Source organism: Pseudoliparis swirei, chromosome 6, assembly GCF_029220125.1.
Source record: "Pseudoliparis swirei isolate HS2019 ecotype Mariana Trench chromosome 6, NWPU_hadal_v1, whole genome shotgun sequence".
Taxonomy (NCBI): Eukaryota; Metazoa; Chordata; class Actinopteri; order Perciformes; family Liparidae; genus Pseudoliparis; species Pseudoliparis swirei.
Window position 1 is genome coordinate 675,462 of NC_079393.1, and position 19,600 is coordinate 695,061.

The 19,600-nt window shown below is 46.2% G+C and overlaps 1 protein-coding gene across 1 annotated transcript; it reads left to right on the plus strand.

Moving 5' to 3' along the window:
- The first annotated feature begins 6,248 nt into the window (after window positions 1-6,248).
- Window positions 6,249-19,599, plus strand: rlig1 (RNA 5'-phosphate and 3'-OH ligase 1). The gene is given in 7 exon segments (XM_056416929.1): window positions 6,249-6,806; window positions 8,404-8,521; window positions 12,767-12,859; window positions 16,551-16,930; window positions 18,320-18,347; window positions 18,961-19,040; window positions 19,285-19,599. Coding segments are annotated over 7 exon segments (975 nt in total). The 5' UTR covers window positions 6,249-6,716; the 3' UTR covers window positions 19,471-19,599.
- Window position 19,600: the final 1 nt, after the last annotated feature.

Sequence of the window (19,600 nt, forward strand, 5' to 3'; positions counted from 1 at the left end):
TGCGATGCGATGCGATGCAATGCGATGCGTTGCGATGCATTGCGATACGCGACGTGCGATGCGCGATGCGTTACGTGCAATACGATCGTTGCGATGCGTTGCTACAATACGTTGCGCTGCGTTGCAATGCGATGCAATGCGTTGCGATTTACGATGCAACACGATACGTTACGACACGTTGCGATACTACGATGCGTTACGTGCAATGCGATGCGTTGCGATGCGTTGCGATGCGATGCGTTGCAATGCGATGCGATCGTTGCAATGCGATGCGATGCGTTGCGATGCGATGCGTTACGTGCAATACGTTGCGATGCGTTGCAATACGATGCGTTGCGATACCCACGCAATGCGTTTACGATGCAATGCGATGCGTTGCGATGCGTTTACGTGCAATGCGATGCGTTACGATACAATACGATGCGCTGCGTTTGTGACAATCGATGCGTTGCGATACGCGTTGCGATGCGTTGCGATGCAATACGATACATTGTGATGCAATACGATGCGTTACGTGCAATACGATGCGTTTGTGATGCAATACGACACGTTGCATGCACGTTGCGATGCAATGCGATGCGTTGCCGATGCAATGCGATGCGTTGCGATGCAATACAGCCATGCGCTGCGTTGCGATGCGTTACGTTACAATATGATGCGTTACAATGCAATGCGATACGCCACGATATGTTACGTGCGTTGCGTGCAATACGTTGCGATACAAATGCGTTACGATACAATACGATGCGTTGCATTCGTTTACGTGCAATGCGATGCATTGCGATGCGTTTGCGTGCAATACGATGCGTTGCGATGCGTTACGTGCAATGCGTTGCGATGCGTTTGCGATGCAACGATGCGTTGCGATGCGATGCGTTGCGATACGTCGTTGCGATGCGTTTGCGATGCGTTGCGATGCAATACGATGCGTTCCGTGCACGACACGTTGCGATGCGTTGTGCATGCGATGCGTTTACGATGCAATGCGATGCGTTCGCGTTGCGATGCAATATGATGCGTTGCGCTGCAATACGCGTTGCGATGCGTTGCGATACACGTTGCGATATTTAAAATGCGATGCGTTTACGAAATGCGATGCGTTGCGATGCGTTGCGATGCAATACGATGCGTTGCGATACACGATGCGTTGCGATATTGCGATACAACGTTACGATGCGTTGCGTGCAATACGATACGTTACGATACAATACGATACATTACGATGCGTTGCAATACATATGATGCGTTCGCTACGCGATGCGATACGATGCGTTGCGATGCGTTGATGCGTTACGATGCAATGCGATGCGTTGCGATGCAATACGATGCGCTCGATGCAATACGTTGCGATGCGTTGCAATACGATGCGTTGCGATGCAATGCATTTCTATTGCGATGCGTTGCAATGCGATGCGATGCGTTGCGATGCAATGCAATGCGTTTACGTGCAATGCGTTGCGATACAATGTGCGTTGCGATGCGCCACACGATGCGTTACGATGCAATGCGATGCGTTGCGATGCAATGCGATGCGTTACGTTTGTTGCGATGCACAATACGACGTTGCGCTGATACGATACGTTACGATACAATGCGATGCGTTGCGATGCGATGCGTTGCGATGCGTTGCAATGCGATGCGACGATGCGTTACGACATTGCGATACGTTGCGATGCAATATGATACGTTGCGCTGCGCGATGCGATGCGTTACGTGCAAACGATGCGTTGCGATGCGTTGCGACACGTTGCGATACAATACGATGCGTTGCTGCAATACGACACGTTACGATGCATTGCGATGCGTTGCATTGCAATACGATGCGTTACGACAATGCGATTCGTTGCGATCGATGCAATACGATACGTTGCGATGCGTTGCAATGCGATGCGATGCGTTATTGCAATGCGATGCGTTACGTGCAATGCGATGCGTTACGATGCAATACGATGCGTTGCATTTATACAATACGATATTTGCAATACGATACACGTTTGCGATCAATGCGATATGTTGCGATGCGTTACGTGCAATGCGATGCGTTGCGATAAACGATGCGTTACGACAATGCGATGCGTTACGATACACGATGCGTTACGTGCAATATGCGTTGCAATACGATACGTTGCGATACAGGCGATGCGCGATGCGCGACAATGCTACATTGCGATGCGTTGCGATAATACGCGTTGCGATGCAATACGATACGTTACGACAATACGATGCGTTGCGATGCGTTGCGACGTTGCGATACAGCGTTGCGCTGCAATACGATGCGTTGCGACAATGCGATGCGTTGCGATCGTTGCGACACGATGCGTTCGATGCAATGCGTTGATACGTTTGCAATACGTTGCGATACCACGATGCGATGCGTTGTACAATACGACACGTTGCGTGCAACGATGCACGATGCAATACGATGCGTTACGATGCATTGCGATGCAATACGTTGCGATGCGTTTACGTGCAATGCGATGCGTTACGTGCAATACGATGCATTGCGACACGTTTGCAATACCATACGTTGCGCCAACGACACGTTGCGATGCGTTACGTGCAATACGATGCGCTACGATACAATGCGCGATGCGTTGTACGATACGTTATGCAATACGATATGTTGCGATGCGTTGCAATACGATGCGATCGTTGCGATACAATACGATACGACGATACAATACGTTACGTGCAATGCTTATGCGTTAATACGATGCGACAATGCTTTACGTAATACGATGCGTTACGATGCGTTCGATGCAACGATGCGTTGCGTGCAACGATGCGTTGCGATGCGTTCGATACATTAATGCGACGACGATACGTTACGTGCAATACGATGCGTTACTTTGCGATGCGTTAACACGATACGTTACGATGCAATCGACGTTACGTGCGTTCGATTTATTATGCGTTGCGCTGCTATGATACGCGTTACGTGCAATACGATATTTTCGATGCAATACGATCGTTGCACCGACGATGCAATGCGTTACGACAATGCGTTGCGATACGACGATACATTCGATCGTTATGCAATACGATGCGTTACGACAACGATCAACGCTCGTTGCGTTACGATGCGATGCAATACGATGCGTTACGATCGTTGCAATACGATGCGATGCGTTTGCAATACGTGCGTTCGTGCAATACGATGCGTTGCGATGCGTTTACGTGCAATGCGTTGCGATGCGTACAACGATGACGTTGCGACGTTACGTGCGATACACGATGCGTTACGTCGTTATTGCAATGCGTTGGATGCTTACGATGCGTTGCGATGATGCGTTGATGCGTTACACGACGATGCGATGCGTTGCAATGCGATGCGATTGATGCGATGCGTTTACGTGCAATACGTTCGATGCGTTGCAATGCGATGCGTTATACGCCACGCAATGCGATGCGTTATGCGTTACGACAATACGATGCGTTGCGATACGATGCGCTCGTTTATACGCCGATACGACGTGCAATGCTTCGATCAATACGACATTGCGATGCAATACGATGCGTTGCTGCAATACGACGCCATCGATGCTACGATACACACAATACGTTAATACACGTTACGATGCATTGTATGCAACGTGGATGCGCTTCGTTACGTGCAATACGATGCGTTGCGATGCAATACGATGCGTTGATACAATGCGATACGTTACGTGCAATACAATATGATCGCTGCGTTACGTGCGTTGCATTTAATGCGTTACATCAATCGACAATACGTTATGTTGCGATACGTTGCGATGCAATGCGTTGCGATACAATGCGTTTACGATACAACGATGCGTTACTAATGCGTTGCTAATACGATACATGCGATGCGTTGCAATGCGATGCGTTGCGACGTTGCATACATGCGTTGCGATGCTTGCAATGCGTAATACCGTTACGACGTTGCGACGATGCGTTGCGACGTTGCGATCGTTGCGATGCAATACGATGCTTTCGATGCGTTGCTACGTTGCGATGCTTAATGATACGCGACGATGCAATACGTGCGTTGCATCGTTGCGATGCAATGCGATACATTGCGATGCGTTACGATGCAATATGATGCGTTGCGCTGCAATGCGACGTTTACGATACAGCCTTATGCGTTGCATGCGTTACGACAATCGCTACGTTTAATGCACGTTGCAATACGTTGCGATCAACGATGCATTACGTGCAATCGACATTGCGATGCGTTGCAATACACACGCATACGTTGCGCTACATGCGATGCGATGCGTTATGCGTTACGATGCAATGCGATGCGTTGCATGCAACGATCGCTGCATACACACGCGTTGCGATACGTTGCAATACGATGCGTTACGATGCAATACGATATGTTGCGATGTGCAATGCGATACGATGCGTTCGATACAATGCGATGCGTTCCACAATATGTTGCGTCGTTAATGCGATGCGACACGATGCAATGCGATCGTTGATGATGCGATGCGTTACGATGCGTTATACGACGTTGCGCTGCAATGCATGCGTTGATGCAACACGTTGCGATGCGACGTTGCGACGTTGCAATACGATCGATCGTTGCGATACGTTACGACAATACGACCTGCATTGCGATATGCGATACATTGATACTGCGCTGCATACGATGCGATGCGTTGCATGCAATGCGATGCGTTATGCGTCAATACGATGCGTTCATGCGTTCGACAATCGTTACGTGCAATGCGATGCGTTCTGCAATACGATGCGATGCGTTTACGTTGCAATACGATGCGTTGCGATGCACGTGCAATGCGATGCGTTGCGTTGCGATGCGATACACGATGCGTTGCGATGCGTTGCAATGCGACGATGCGTTATCGATGCGTTACGATGCAACGACGTTGCGATAGTTGCGATACAATACGTTGCGATACGTTCACGATACAATACGTTGCGACAATCTATGTTCGATGCGTTACGATGCAATGCGATGCGTTGCATCGTTTTTGCGATGCGTTGCACACGACACGCCTAATGCGATGCGTTGCTGCAATGCGTTACGATGCGTTTGTATGCGTTGCGATACAGCCACGTTGCACGATGCGTTACGATGCACGATCTGCGATGCGTTGCGATGCAATGCGACCGTTGCTGCAATGCGATCGTTGCATGCGTTGCGATACGATGCTTCATAACAACGACAATACGTTCAGTGATGCTTACGACAATACGACGTTGACGTTCGTGCAATGCGTTCGATCGTTGCAACACGATTATGCTTTCAATCAGATGTTATTCAACACGTTACGATATTATTAACGACGCCACAATCGACGTTACGTGCATTGCGACATGATGCGTTACAACGATGCTAATGCGATGCGATGTTATGGCGACGATGCGTTATAATGCGTTTGCGATGCGTTAATCGATGCTTGCAATACGTTATTTCGATACACACGTCGTTATAACACGATTACGACACGTTCGTAATACATGCGTTAGTTACAGCGTTGCTGCAACACGTTATGCGTTGCACACGTATTAGACAATACGATCGTTATGTGTGCGACACGTTACGACGCAACACGATACGTCGCTGCAATCGATGCACGTTATAATGCGATCACTGAATGCGTTATCTTTGCAATACGATCGTTATAATACCACGTTGCGATAATGCGATCGTTACGACAATATCTTGATACACGATGCATCAATGCGACGACGCTGCAATAAACACGACGATCTACGTGCAATGCTTACGATCGCAATGCGACACGTTACGTACAATAATCGTTATGCTTAATGCGATTTATTACAATACACGTTACAATCGATCGTTACACGTTACGATGCAATACGGCGTTATACAATACGACGTTTATACACACGACACGCTACGATAACGATACGTTACGATCAACGTTGATAACGATCGTTCGACAATGCAATGCTACGACAATACACGACACGTTACGATCGACGACAATACGATGCGTTACGTTCAATACGACGTTTATACAATACGATACGCTACGGTATGATACAATCCATGAATCGCCAAAGTATCAGCATGTGATACCATAGAACGCTGCCAGTGATGAGGATGAGCTCTCTGGACTTCAGCCGTCTCCTATGTTTGTGTTTAAAGTTCAGTAACGACTTGAGGGCGACTCGGAGGAAGGAACTCGTACTCTTTCACCACTGAGCTCCGCCTCGACTCTTGGGACTCGGACTCTTCCTGACCAGGAGAATGTGACCAATTAACTGCTTCCGCCCTCCAAATTTAGCTACAGCACTGTCAGTTAGACATCTGGTGTAGAAACTTTTGACTAACGGAGTACACTCCGGTAGTATAAATTCAAAAGTGATGAGGTTGTGGTCTGACAGAAGAGGATTCTGTGGGAAGACGTTCAAATGCTCAATGTCAACGCCATAAGTAAGAACAAGATCAAGCGTGTGGCCAAAGCTGTGAGTGGGTTTCTGTACTCTCTGACAGAAGCCAATCGAGTCCAACAAGGAGATGAATGCAGCGATCCGCCGCCGCGCCGCACGGTGGCGCTAACGAGCCATTCGATGGTTTGGCAAAATACATTTAAAAAAGCGAAGAAGAAAAAGAACGTCACGTGACAGGAAACATACACACATCCCCCTCCCTCCTGAGCGCTAGCCGCGATGCTGCTCCGACGCTAGCATGCACACCGAGGAGTCTGAGACAACACGCGGACAACAGCAACAACAAGAACAACAACAACAACATGCGGCGTCTGGGCGCCGTTCAGCAGAAGATACCGTGCGTCTTTCTGACGGAGGTGAAGGAGGAACAGTCGCGGAAACGGGACCGTCAGGTGAGACGTTCATGAACCAGGTGCCCGTGAAGCAACAGCCGGTGTTTCAACGCACATGCGGACGGGTTAACTTCGGGTTGCCGTTCACCACCATCCCCCTTTGCCACTACCCGTTGCTGAACGGACAGCTGCACACAAACCCGAATGTTGGATCCATTAATGAATGTGTTATTTACATCGTCTTCAACAGGTTTTAAATGTATTTATTTGCATCTACATCGGAACGTTCTGCCAACAGTCACAACAACAGTCACAAGTACAGTCACTACAACAATCACAAGTACAGTCACAACTACAGTCGCAACTACAGTCACAACAACAGTCGCAACTACAGTCACAGCTACAGTCGAAACAGTCGACACTACAACAGTTGCAACAGTCACCACTGCAGTTGCAACTACAGTCACAACTACAGTCTCTACAGTCACAGCTACAGTCGAAACAGTCGGCACTACAGTTGCAACTACAGTCACAACTACAGTCACACCAGTCACCACTACAGTCACAACTACAGTCGCAACAACTGTCGAAACAGTCAGCACTACAACAGTTGCAAGTCACCACTACAGTCGCAACTACAGTCACAACAACAGTCACCACTACAGTCACAACAACAGTCACAACTACAGTCTCTACAGTTACTACAGTCACCACTACAGTCACAACAACAGTCACCACTCCAGTCACAACAGTCACCACTACAGTCACAACAACAGTCACAACTACAGTCTCTACAGTTACTACAGTCACAACTACAGTCGCAACAACAGTCACAAGTACAGTCTCTACAGTTACTACAGTCACAACAACAGTCACAGCTACAGTCACAACAGTCTCTACAGTTACTACAGTCACCACTACAGTCACAACAGTCACCACTACAGTCACAACTACAGTCGCAACAACAGTCACCACTACAGTCTCTACAGTTACTACAGTCACCACTACAGTCACAACAACAGTCACAGCTACAGTCACAACTACAGTCTCTACAGCTACAGTCACAACAACACTCACAGCTACAGTCACAACTGCAGTCGCACGCCGCTCTACAGCCCTCTGTATGAATGGCGGTGACGTGTTGAGCTGCTGATGAACTCCTTTAGAGAAACGGCCTTTAGAGATGTTGTTCAGGTTGAGACATGTTGAAGACTACCAGGTAAAACTGTGTTAATAGATATTAACACCCATTTTTAATTATGCCCCTGAGGTTTTATTGACTGCATTCACCGATGCAAAGAGACAAAGTAGTTAAATAAACTACGACTTTGTGTCTTTATTGAATGTTTTTCTTTTGTTTAGCATCTGCTAAATGACATGTAATGTAATGTTAGAGAACCAAAAAAAGCTCAGTCTAAAAAAACTGTCCAGTGCAAGAAAGAGATAAAAGATATATATACTTAAAACTACTCGACAGATGTAGATTGTGTGTGTAAGTATGTGTATATTGTGTATGTTGTGTATATTATGTTATCTCATTATAACTTCTTTAAAATAAATACATGGGTGGATTTCTGATGATGAGGGGTCGAGAGAAAACACTTGTGATGCCGTAACCCTGGAATTCCCCTCTCTCTCTCTCTCTCTCTCTCTCCAGCAATTCCAGGTAGTTGCCACGGAAACCGTGAACCCGGTTGCCGTGGAGGCCAACGTCGACCGCGCGCTCGTCACCGAAAAACTGGACGGCACGTGCTGCTACGTGACGCTCTATAAAAGTGAGCGCTGGCCACCGCTCTGCTTCTCTTGAGCAAGGCACCGCAGAGGGTTGTGTTCACGCTGTGTTATTGACATGTTCATCACGTGTTATTGACATGTTCATCACGTGTTACTAACATGTTCATCACGTGTTATTGTTGGAGTTGGACAGGATCACACCACCTGGACGGTACTCACTGGGAAAAACAGCAGTAGACTTTTACTTTAAATCTATAAAGCGTTTATTCAAAATCAAGATACAAAATAGACAATCATGCGCATGGACCCCAATCCAAACCTGTTACCAATGGCTTCAGGGCTGGAGAAAGGATGCCGGTTCAGAGTGTGCGGCCATTGAAATAGGCAAAAGGAACAGTTCTGATTGGTCAGGAGAAAAAGGGGTGTTGTCTTCTCATTGGTTCTTGTTCCTCTGCTTCTGCCGTTGTCGCTCTTCCATTGGTTCTTGTGGCCAGCCAATGAATTCATATGTTTGTAGAAAGGTGTGAGAGAAAGAAAGAGAGTTGATTTACTGGTTTCTGTCTTCAAGGAAGACTTCCTTTGGGGCCCCTTTTGTGCAGGGATGGGGTCGGGGTCTTCTCAGAGGGTTGTCAAAACAAAGGGCCCTCTCTCATGTGTGAGTGTGCATTGGGTCAGAGGTAAGACATGAGTGTTAGGTCAGAGGGGACATCTGTGCCTGCTGTTTCTCGGGGGGAGGGGGGTACATAGGTGTCACTGTTATTTTCTTTAGATCAGTCCAGGCGCCAGAGCGCCCCATTAGACATTCCAACCCTCCTCCAGTCTATTCCCTCCTTACAAATAAGCTTTATGCACATCACGATAGGGGCATCCCAAGCAACAGTATATATTCTTTACATTATTAACATGTTCATCACGTGTTATTAACATGTTCATCACGTGTTATTGACATGTTCATCACGTGTTATTAACATGTTCATCACGTGTTACTAACATGTTCATCACATGTTATTGACATGTCCATCACGTGTTATTAACATGTTCATCACATGTTATTAACATGTCCATCATGTGTTATTAACATGTTCATCACGTGTTATTGACATGTTCATCACGTGTTATTAACATGTACATCACATGTTATTGACATGTACATCACGTGTTATTGACATGTTCATCACGTGTTATTGACATGTTCATCACGTGTTATTGACATGTTCATCTTGACATGTTCATCACGTGTTATTGACATGTTCATCACGTGTTATTGACATGTTCATCACGTGTTATTGACATGTACATCACGTGTTATTGACATGTTCATCACGTGTTATTGACATGTTCATCACGTGTTATTGACATGTTCATCACGTGTTATTGACATGTTCATCACGTGTTATTGACATGTTCATCACGTGTTATTGACATGTACATCACGTGTTATTGACATGTTCATCACGTGTTATTGACATGTTCATCACGTGTTATTGACATGTTCATCACGTGTTATTGACATGTTCATCACGTGTTATTGACATGTTCATCACGTGTTATTGACATGTTCATCACGTGTTATTAACATGTTCATCACGTGTTATTGACATGTTCATCACGTGTTATTGACATGTTCATCACGTGTTATTAACATGTTCATCACGTGTTATTGACATGTTCATCACGTGTTATTGACATGTTCATCACGTGTTATTGACATGTTCATCACGTGTTATTAACATGTACATCACGTGTTATTGACATGTTCATCACGTGTTATTAACATGTTCATCACGTGTTATTGACATGTTCATCACGTGTTATTAACATGTTCATCACGTGTTATTAACATGTACATCACGTGTTATTGACATGTACATCACGTGTTATTGACATGTTCATCACGTGTTATTGACATGTTCATCACGTGTTATTAACATGTACATCACGTGTTATTGACATGTTCATCACGTGTTATTAACATGTTCATCACGTGTTATTGACATGTTCATCACGTGTTATTGACATGTTCATCACGTGTTATTGACATGTTCATCACGTGTTATTGACATGTTCATCACGTGTTATTGACATGTTCATCACGTGTTATTGACATGTACATCACGTGTTATTGACATGTTCATCACGTGTTATTGACATGTTCATCACGTGTTATTGACATGTACATCACGTGTTATTGACATGTTCATCACGTGTTATTGACATGTTCATCACGTGTTATTGACATGTACATCACGTGTTATTGACATGTTCATCACGTGTTATTGACATGTTCATCACGTGTTATTGACATGTTCATCACGTGTTATTGACATGTTCATCACGTGTTATTGACATGTTCATCACGTGTTATTGACATGTTCATCACGTGTTATTGACATGTTCATCACGTGTTATTGACATGTTCATCACGTGTTATTGACATGTTCATCACGTGTTATTGACATGTTCATCACGTGTTATTAACATGTTCATCACGTGTTATTAACATGTTCATCACGCGTTATTGACATGTTCATCACGTGTTATTAACATGTTCATCACGCGTTATTGACATGTTCATCACGTGTTATTAACATGTTCATCACGTGTTATTGACATGTTCATCACGTGTTATTAACATGTTCATCACGTGTTATTAACATGTTCATCACGTGTTATTAACATGTTCATCACGCGTTATTGACATGTTCATCACGTGTTATTAACATGTACATCACATGTTATTGACATGTACATCACGTGTTATTGACATGTTCATCACGTGTTATTGACATGTTCATCACGTGTTATTGACATGTTCATCACGTGTTATTGACATGTTCATCACGTGTTATTGACATGTTCATCACGTGTTATTGACATGTTCATCACGTGTTATTGACATGTACATCACGTGTTATTGACATGTTCATCACGTGTTATTGACATGTTCATCACGTGTTATTGACATGTTCATCACGTGTTATTGACATGTTCATCACGTGTTATTGACATGTTCATCACGTGTTATTGACATGTACATCACGTGTTATTGACATGTTCATCACGTGTTATTGACATGTTCATCACGTGTTATTGACATGTTCATCACGTGTTATTGACATGTTCATCACGTGTTATTGACATGTTCATCACGTGTTATTGACATGTTCATCACGTGTTATTAACATGTTCATCACGTGTTATTGACATGTTCATCACGTGTTATTGACATGTTCATCACGTGTTATTAACATGTTCATCACGTGTTATTGACATGTTCATCACGTGTTATTGACATGTTCATCACGTGTTATTGACATGTTCATCACGTGTTATTAACATGTACATCACGTGTTATTGACATGTTCATCACGTGTTATTAACATGTTCATCACGTGTTATTGACATGTTCATCACGTGTTATTGACATGTTCATCACATGTTATTAACATGTTCATCACGTGTTATTAACATGTACATCACGTGTTATTAACATGTACATCACGTGTTATTGACATGTTCATCACGTGTTATTGACATGTTCATCACGTGTTATTAACATGTACATCACGTGTTATTGACATGTTCATCACGTGTTATTAACATGTTCATCACGTGTTATTGACATGTTCATCACGTGTTATTGACATGTTCATCACGTGTTATTGACATGTTCATCACGTGTTATTGACATGTTCATCACGTGTTATTGACATGTTCATCACGTGTTATTGACATGTACATCACGTGTTATTGACATGTTCATCACGTGTTATTGACATGTTCATCACGTGTTATTGACATGTTCATCACGTGTTATTGACATGTTCATCACGTGTTATTGACATGTACATCACGTGTTATTGACATGTTCATCACGTGTTATTGACATGTTCATCACGTGTTATTGACATGTACATCACGTGTTATTGACATGTTCATCACGTGTTATTGACATGTTCATCACGTGTTATTGACATGTTCATCACGTGTTATTGACATGTTCATCACGTGTTATTGACATGTTCATCACGTGTTATTGACATGTTCATCACGTGTTATTGACATGTTCATCACGTGTTATTGACATGTTCATCACGTGTTATTGACATGTTCATCACGTGTTATTAACATGTTCATCACGCGTTATTGACATGTTCATCACGCGTTATTAACATGTTCATCACGCGTTATTGACATGTTCATCACGCGTTATTAACATGTTCATCACGCGTTATTGACATGTTCATCACGTGTTATTAACATGTTCATCACGCGTCCTCCTGCAGGCCGACCTCACCTGTGGGCTCGACTCGACCGCAAGCCCAACAAACAGGCGGAGAAGAGGTTCAGAAGACATCGGCACGCTCACAGCTGTGAAGGTAGAGGCTCATATATGTGCATAAATATATATATATCATATATATGTATAAATATATATATATCATATATATACACGCAGCCCATACCAGCTGCCCCGTAACCATAGCGACGCAGAGTAAACAGGACAAGAAAAGTCCTGACTCGTGTGAAATAGTCTGTTGCATCAAAATATTTATATTCCCAAGATGGCGCCGCAGATGGCAGCCTCGGTACTGCGCTCTCTCGTACTTTTCCTGTTTTTGTTTGTTTGTCTCGTCTCCAGCTCTCCCTCTCTGATCACATTCAGTAGGGAGGAACTTTTAAACTTCCGTGAATCCACTGGACAATTTTTTTCACCGGTCTTCAATGAACCGGATGACTTTACTGGGTTTTTGGTTGCAGGAGCAGCTGCTCTTCTCGGAATTCACCGGAGACGCCGGCGTGGGAAGCGTGCAGGAGCGCTTGTTAAAGTGCGTCAGCGGGATTTCGAACTGCGCTCCCGTCAATTCATCTGGCGAACGTCCGCTCTCTGGCGAACAAGATTGATGAACTGCTGCTCCTGAACAAAACTAATAGGGACTTTAGCAGATCTGCCGCCTGTGCTTCACCGGCTCGGCGCACATCCCGGACAGCGCACTGCATCTGCGGGCTTCCAACTCCACCGAGCGGACGCGTAACGGCTCTGTCGGGAAAACGAGGGGAGGCGGAATCTGCTTTTATATCAATGAAGGTTGGTGCACAGATGTCACGGTGTTAAAGGAATCATGCAGCCCTCACCTAGAAACTCTTTTAATAAACTGCAAACCATTTTATTCACCGTGAGTTTTCCTCATTCATCCTGGTCGGTGTGTACATCCCACCTCAGGCCTGTGTGAGTGAGGCACTCCAACACCTGGCAGAGCAGATCACCACCATGGAGCACAAACACCCAGACTCCCTGCTCATTGTTCTTGGGGACTTTAACAGAGCAAACCTCAGCAAAGAACTGCCAAAATACAGACAGCACATTAAGTGTAGCACCAGGGACAAAAACACACTGGACCACTGCTACACTGTACTAAAGGACGCATATCGCTTTGGGACTCTCTGATCACTGTCTGGTTCATCTTCTCCCGTCCTACAGGCAGAAACTAAAATCTGCAAAGCCTGTGGTGAAGACTGTGAAGAGATGGACCAACGAGGCCAAGCTGGAGCTACAGTCCTGCTTTGCCTCCACTGATTGGAGTGTTTTTGAGGCTGCTGCTACAGACCTGGATGAGCTAACTGACACTGACATCATATCAGCTTTTGTGAGGACATGTGTGTGCCGACAAAAACCTTCTGCACATACAACAACAATAAACCCTGGTTCACTGCAAGACTCAGGCAGCTTCGCCGGGCTAAAGAGGAGGCCTACAGAGGTGGGGACAGGATTCTGTACAACCAGGCCAGAAACACACTAACGAGGGAGATCAAGGTAGCTAAGAAGAGCTACACTGAAAAGCTGGGAAAAAAGTTTTCAGCCAACGACCCCTCGTCAGTTTGGAGAGGCCTGGAAGTACTCACCAACTACAAGAGACCATCCCCCCCCACTGAGGACAATCACCGACTGGCTGACGACCTGAATGTCTTCTATTGTAGGTTCGACAAGCCCACTTCCACCCCGCCCAACTGCTCCATCATCGAACAATCACCTCCACTCTCTGACTCACCTCTCCCATCCAACCCCCCACCGGCACTGAGGATCTGCGAAGAGGATGTGAGTCGGCTCTTTCAGAGGCAGAAGATCAGGAAGGCTCCGGGCCCAGACGGCGTGTCCCCCTCCTGCCTGAAAGCCTGTGCTGACCAGCTGTCCCCCATCTTCACGGAGATCTTCAACCGATCACTGGAGCTGTGTGAAGTCCCTTCCTGCTTCAAGCGCTCCTTGATCATCCCGGTGCCCAAGAAATCCTCCATCACAGGATTAAATGACTACAGACCCATCGCCCTGACGTCTGTGGTCATGAAGTCCTTGAGAGGCTGGTGTTGACCCACCTGAAGGACGTCACAGGGCCCCTGCTGGACCCCCTGCAGTTTGCCTACCGTGCAAACAGGTCGGTGGATGACGCAATAAATATGGGACTGCACCATTTACTGCAACACCTCGACTCCCCAGGGACATATGCAAGGGTTCTGTTTGTGGACTTCAGCTCTGCATTCAACACGATCATCCCGGAGGTTCTACAACCCAAACTCTCCCAGCTCGCCGTGCCAGCCCCCACCTGCCGGTGGATCACAAACTTCCTGACAGACAGGACGCAGCAGGTGAGGCTGGGAAAAACCACATCCAGCACCCGGACCATAAGCACTGGCGCCCCAGGATGTGTGCTCTCCACTGCTCTTCTCCTCTACACCAACGACTGCACCTCAGAGGACCCGTCTGTTAAGCTCTTGAAGTTCGCAGACGACACAACGGTCATCGGCCTCATCAGGAACGGTGCTGAGTCTGCGTACAGACGGGAGGTTGAACGGCTGGTCCTCTGGTGTGGACAGAACCACCTGGAGCTGAACAAGCTCAAGACTGTGGAGATGACAGTGGACTTCAGGAGGAGCCCCCCAACACTATCCCCGCTCACCATACTAAATAGCACTGTTCCTGCGGTGGAGACCTTCAAGTTTCTGGGATCCACAATCTCCCGGGACCTGAAGTGGGCCTCCAACATTAACACCATCCGCAAAAAGGCCCAGCAGAGGCTGTACTTTCTGCGCCAGCTCAGGAAGTTCAACCTGCCTCAGGAGCTGCTGATCCTTTTTTACTCCGCCATCATCCAGTCTGTCCTCTGCTCTTCCATCACTGTGTGGTTTGGATCGGCCACCAAACAGGACAGTCAGACTACAGCGGATCGTCAGGTCTGCAGAAAGAACCATTGGTTCCAGCCTCCCCTCCATTCTGGACTTGTACACCGCCAGAGTCAGGAAGCGGGCAGGAAAGATCACTGCAGACCCTTCACACCCTGGACACAAGCTGTTCCAACTCCTGCCCTCTGGTAGGCGCTACAGAGCACTGTACGCCAAAACCACCAGACACAGAAATAGCTTCTTTCCACTGGCCGTCACCCTGATGAACAATTAATCACTCTTCCATCTGCACTATCTGCACTTTTTGACTACTGTCTTTAATGTCTTTTTTATATTTATCCTGCTTATTGTATATTGTGTGTGTGTATAAGTACGGAAGAGCAAAGTGAAACCGGAGTCAAATTCCATGTATGTGCAAACCTACATGGCCATTAAAGCTGATTCTATTCTATTCTATCTATATCAATAATCAAATAAATGATGTCTCACAACAACTAGTCTATTGTCTCATTATATATATATATTTAATGTATATAAATATTATATATATACATATATATTTAGTATATATATATTTAATGTATATACAAATAATATATATTATAAATGTATGTTATAATTATATATGTATTATATATATAACTAGTGAGACTTTCATATATTTTGACTTTTATATATCTAATATATATATATACATAAAATGTATAATATATATATAAAATAATTATAATTGTAATATATTTAATATATATTTTATAAATACAAAATCTATATAAAATTATAATATATATACATATATAAAATTATATATATATTTTATATATATAAAATGATTGTGGGTAAAACACGTTTGAATCTCTCGGCGTGACCGTTAAACTCGTGAATGGCGTTCAGGTTTCTCGTGGAGCGTGGAGGACGACTTCAAGGCGGTGCCAGAGACGTGGATCCCGGCTCACCGGGTCCGGCTCCGCGACGGCCTGCCGGTGCCGGACCCACACGGACACATTCCAGGCTGGGTGCCGCTGGACAAGGACAACAAGCAGTACCGCTGGCACGCCGCCGCGGTGGACGCCGAGGCCCGGCGGGCCCTGGTCCTCCGGCCCGGCCCGGCCGAGGAAGACGAAGACGCGCTGGAGGTCGCGGCCGTCCCGCTGGCCGACCTCCTGGAACAGACGCTGGAGCTCATCGGCACCAACGTCAACGGGAACCCGTACGGTGAGGCGCCGGGTTCAACCGGCCACGCTCTTCTTCTCTACAGCCACGTCAGAGAACATGTCAACAGTTTCAGGAGATAAAGAAGTTTTAAAAAATAAAGTCAGAGAGAAGTCAACATGTCGCAGAGCGTGACACTCGTTTTTCAGTCTTTTGTTAAACTAAAAAAGTAACAACAGAATGACAAAAGTTCATATAAATGTCTAATATAGTAAAATAAGTCATATAAATGTCTCTAATGTCGTAAAATAAGTCATATAAATGTCTCTAATGTAGTAAAATAAGTCATATAAATGTCTCTAATGTAGTAAAATAAGTCGTTTAAATGTCTCAATAATATAGTAAAACAATCCCTGAGAGACCAGCAGGACGAGTGGAGGCGTCTGTGGCACAGACGACGGCACGCTCGTCCTGGTGTCAGAGAGACCGTCTCAGAGAGGCCCAGAGAACGGCTCAGAGAGAGAGATCGAGAGAGACCAGCAGGACGAGTGGAGGGCGTGGTGTGGCACTGTGACGACGGCACGCTCGTTAAGGTGAGAGAGAGAGAGAGAGAGAGAGAGAGAGAGAACGAGAGAGAACGAGAGAGACCAGCAGGACGAGTGGAGGGCGTGGTGTGGCACTGTGACGACGGCACGCTCGTTAAGGTGAGAGAACGAGAGAGAGAGAGAGAGAGAACGAGAGAGAGAGAGAGACCAGCAGGACGAGAGAGACCAGCAGGACGAGTGGAGGGCGTGGTGTGGCACTGTGACGACGGCACGCTCGTTAAGGTGAGAGAGAACGAGAGAGAGAGAGAGAACGAGAGAGAGAGAGAGAGACCGAGAGAACGAGAGAGACCAGCAGGACGAGTGGAGGGCGTGGTGTGGCACTGTGACGACGGCACGCTCGTTAAAGGGTACCTGTAGTGCAAAACAACAACGTGCTACATCCATTCGGCGCATCAAATAAATCATATTTACCCCGCTGCTATTGTCAACAAGGATTTACATTTCTTTGTCAACATTCCGAGTCCGTGGGCGCAGCCATTTTGCTAGTTATTTACTCCAGCTCAAAGCTAACTATGACGTTGAGTCGTTGAAAGGAATTCAGCCAATCCGGAGCCACTTCTACACGCGTTGCTTCTTGGGATAGATCGGTGGCCTCAAGAATTACACAATCTATATCAGGGGTGCTCAATACGTCGATCGCGGCGACCTGCCAGTCGATCGCGGCGTAGTATTGGTAGATCGCATGACATTAAAAAAAATTGGCCCGCCCCCCTGTCACTTTCTCTATAGCGCCACATTACAGCAGCAGCACGTCATTTCTGTCTCTACGTGTTGCGCTGACAGTCCTCTGCCCGCCGTCTCGTGCGCCGCGGAGCTCCCCACACCGGTTTGCGCGCATCGGGACGGAGCAAAGAAAAAGTCACTAGCACCCCCGAACATGTGGGCCGAACATTGCATCAATGAAAGACATCTCCAGCGCTGGCTTATGCGCGATGTAGCTATCAAGCTCACGCTTTTGTGTGAAGCAGATGAGGTCTAATGACACTATATCATCGGACATAAGTTCGTGTTCTTTACAACAAATGCACTCTATGTCTGTTTTTAGTGGCACACATTTCCCACAACTACACCAAACGACCGCCGACTTGCGTGCACGGTCCGCACGGTGAAGCATCTGGACCGGCGGTCCTTGACATCAACTTCATCAGAATCATCGCTATCATCGCTGTCACAATTCACTAAATGGGGATAGTCTGCTTTTAAAGGTTCAAACAAGTATCCAGTTGCTGAATCTGACAATCTTTCATCGTCCATATTCTCAATCTCTCAGCATTTGTTTGCGAGCGCTCGACGTTGTTTACATTGGTATCTGAACACATCCGCTGTGGCTGGCTGTCGATCTCTCAACGATCTGACGTCACACCACCCGCGACATATTCAAGCTCCAGTGCACTGTCGCATGTCGGAGTTGAGGACTTTGAACAGCCTAAACTACGTATTGTTATTGAATACTGGACCGTCATGCATGAATAACCTTTAGAAACACATTATCTTTTGATCTGGCTACATATTGTTTTGCACTACAGGTACCCTTTAAGGTGAGAGAGAACGAGAGAGAACGAGAGAGAGACCAGCAGGACGAGTGGAGGGCGTGGTGTGGCACTGTGACGACGGCACGCTCGTTAAGGTGAGAGAGAGAGAGAGACCGAGAGAACGAGAGAGCGAGAGAGACCGAGAGAACGAGAGAGAGAGAGACCGAGAGAACGAGAGAGAACGAGAGAGAGACCAGCAGGACGAGTGGAGGGCGTGGTGTGGCACTGTGACGACGGCACGCTCGTTAAGGTGAGAGAACGAGAGAGAGAGAGAGAACGAGAGAACGAGAGCGCGACTCCAGTGTCGAGTGGTTTCTAATTGGCCGCCCGTTTCTTCAGGTCCACCGGCACCACCTGGGACTGAGGTGGCCAGACGGGGGGACGGCCCTCGCCGACCGGCCGGTGGTGGTTACCGTGGACGACAGCAGCATCATTAGCAATACTAGCATCAGCAGCATGGACTTGTTCACCTTCTTCTCCAGGCTCAATGGACATCGCTTCAGTCGACTGCTGGACATCAAGTAATCTCTCCCTCTCTTCTCTCTCCAAGTATTCCTCACTAATAATTCCAGATGAGAGTAAACAACAACAGCAGGAGCAGCAGCCCGAGTGGCTGAGTTCCACTGAGCTGTTGAATAAAGGACGTGAACGTGTG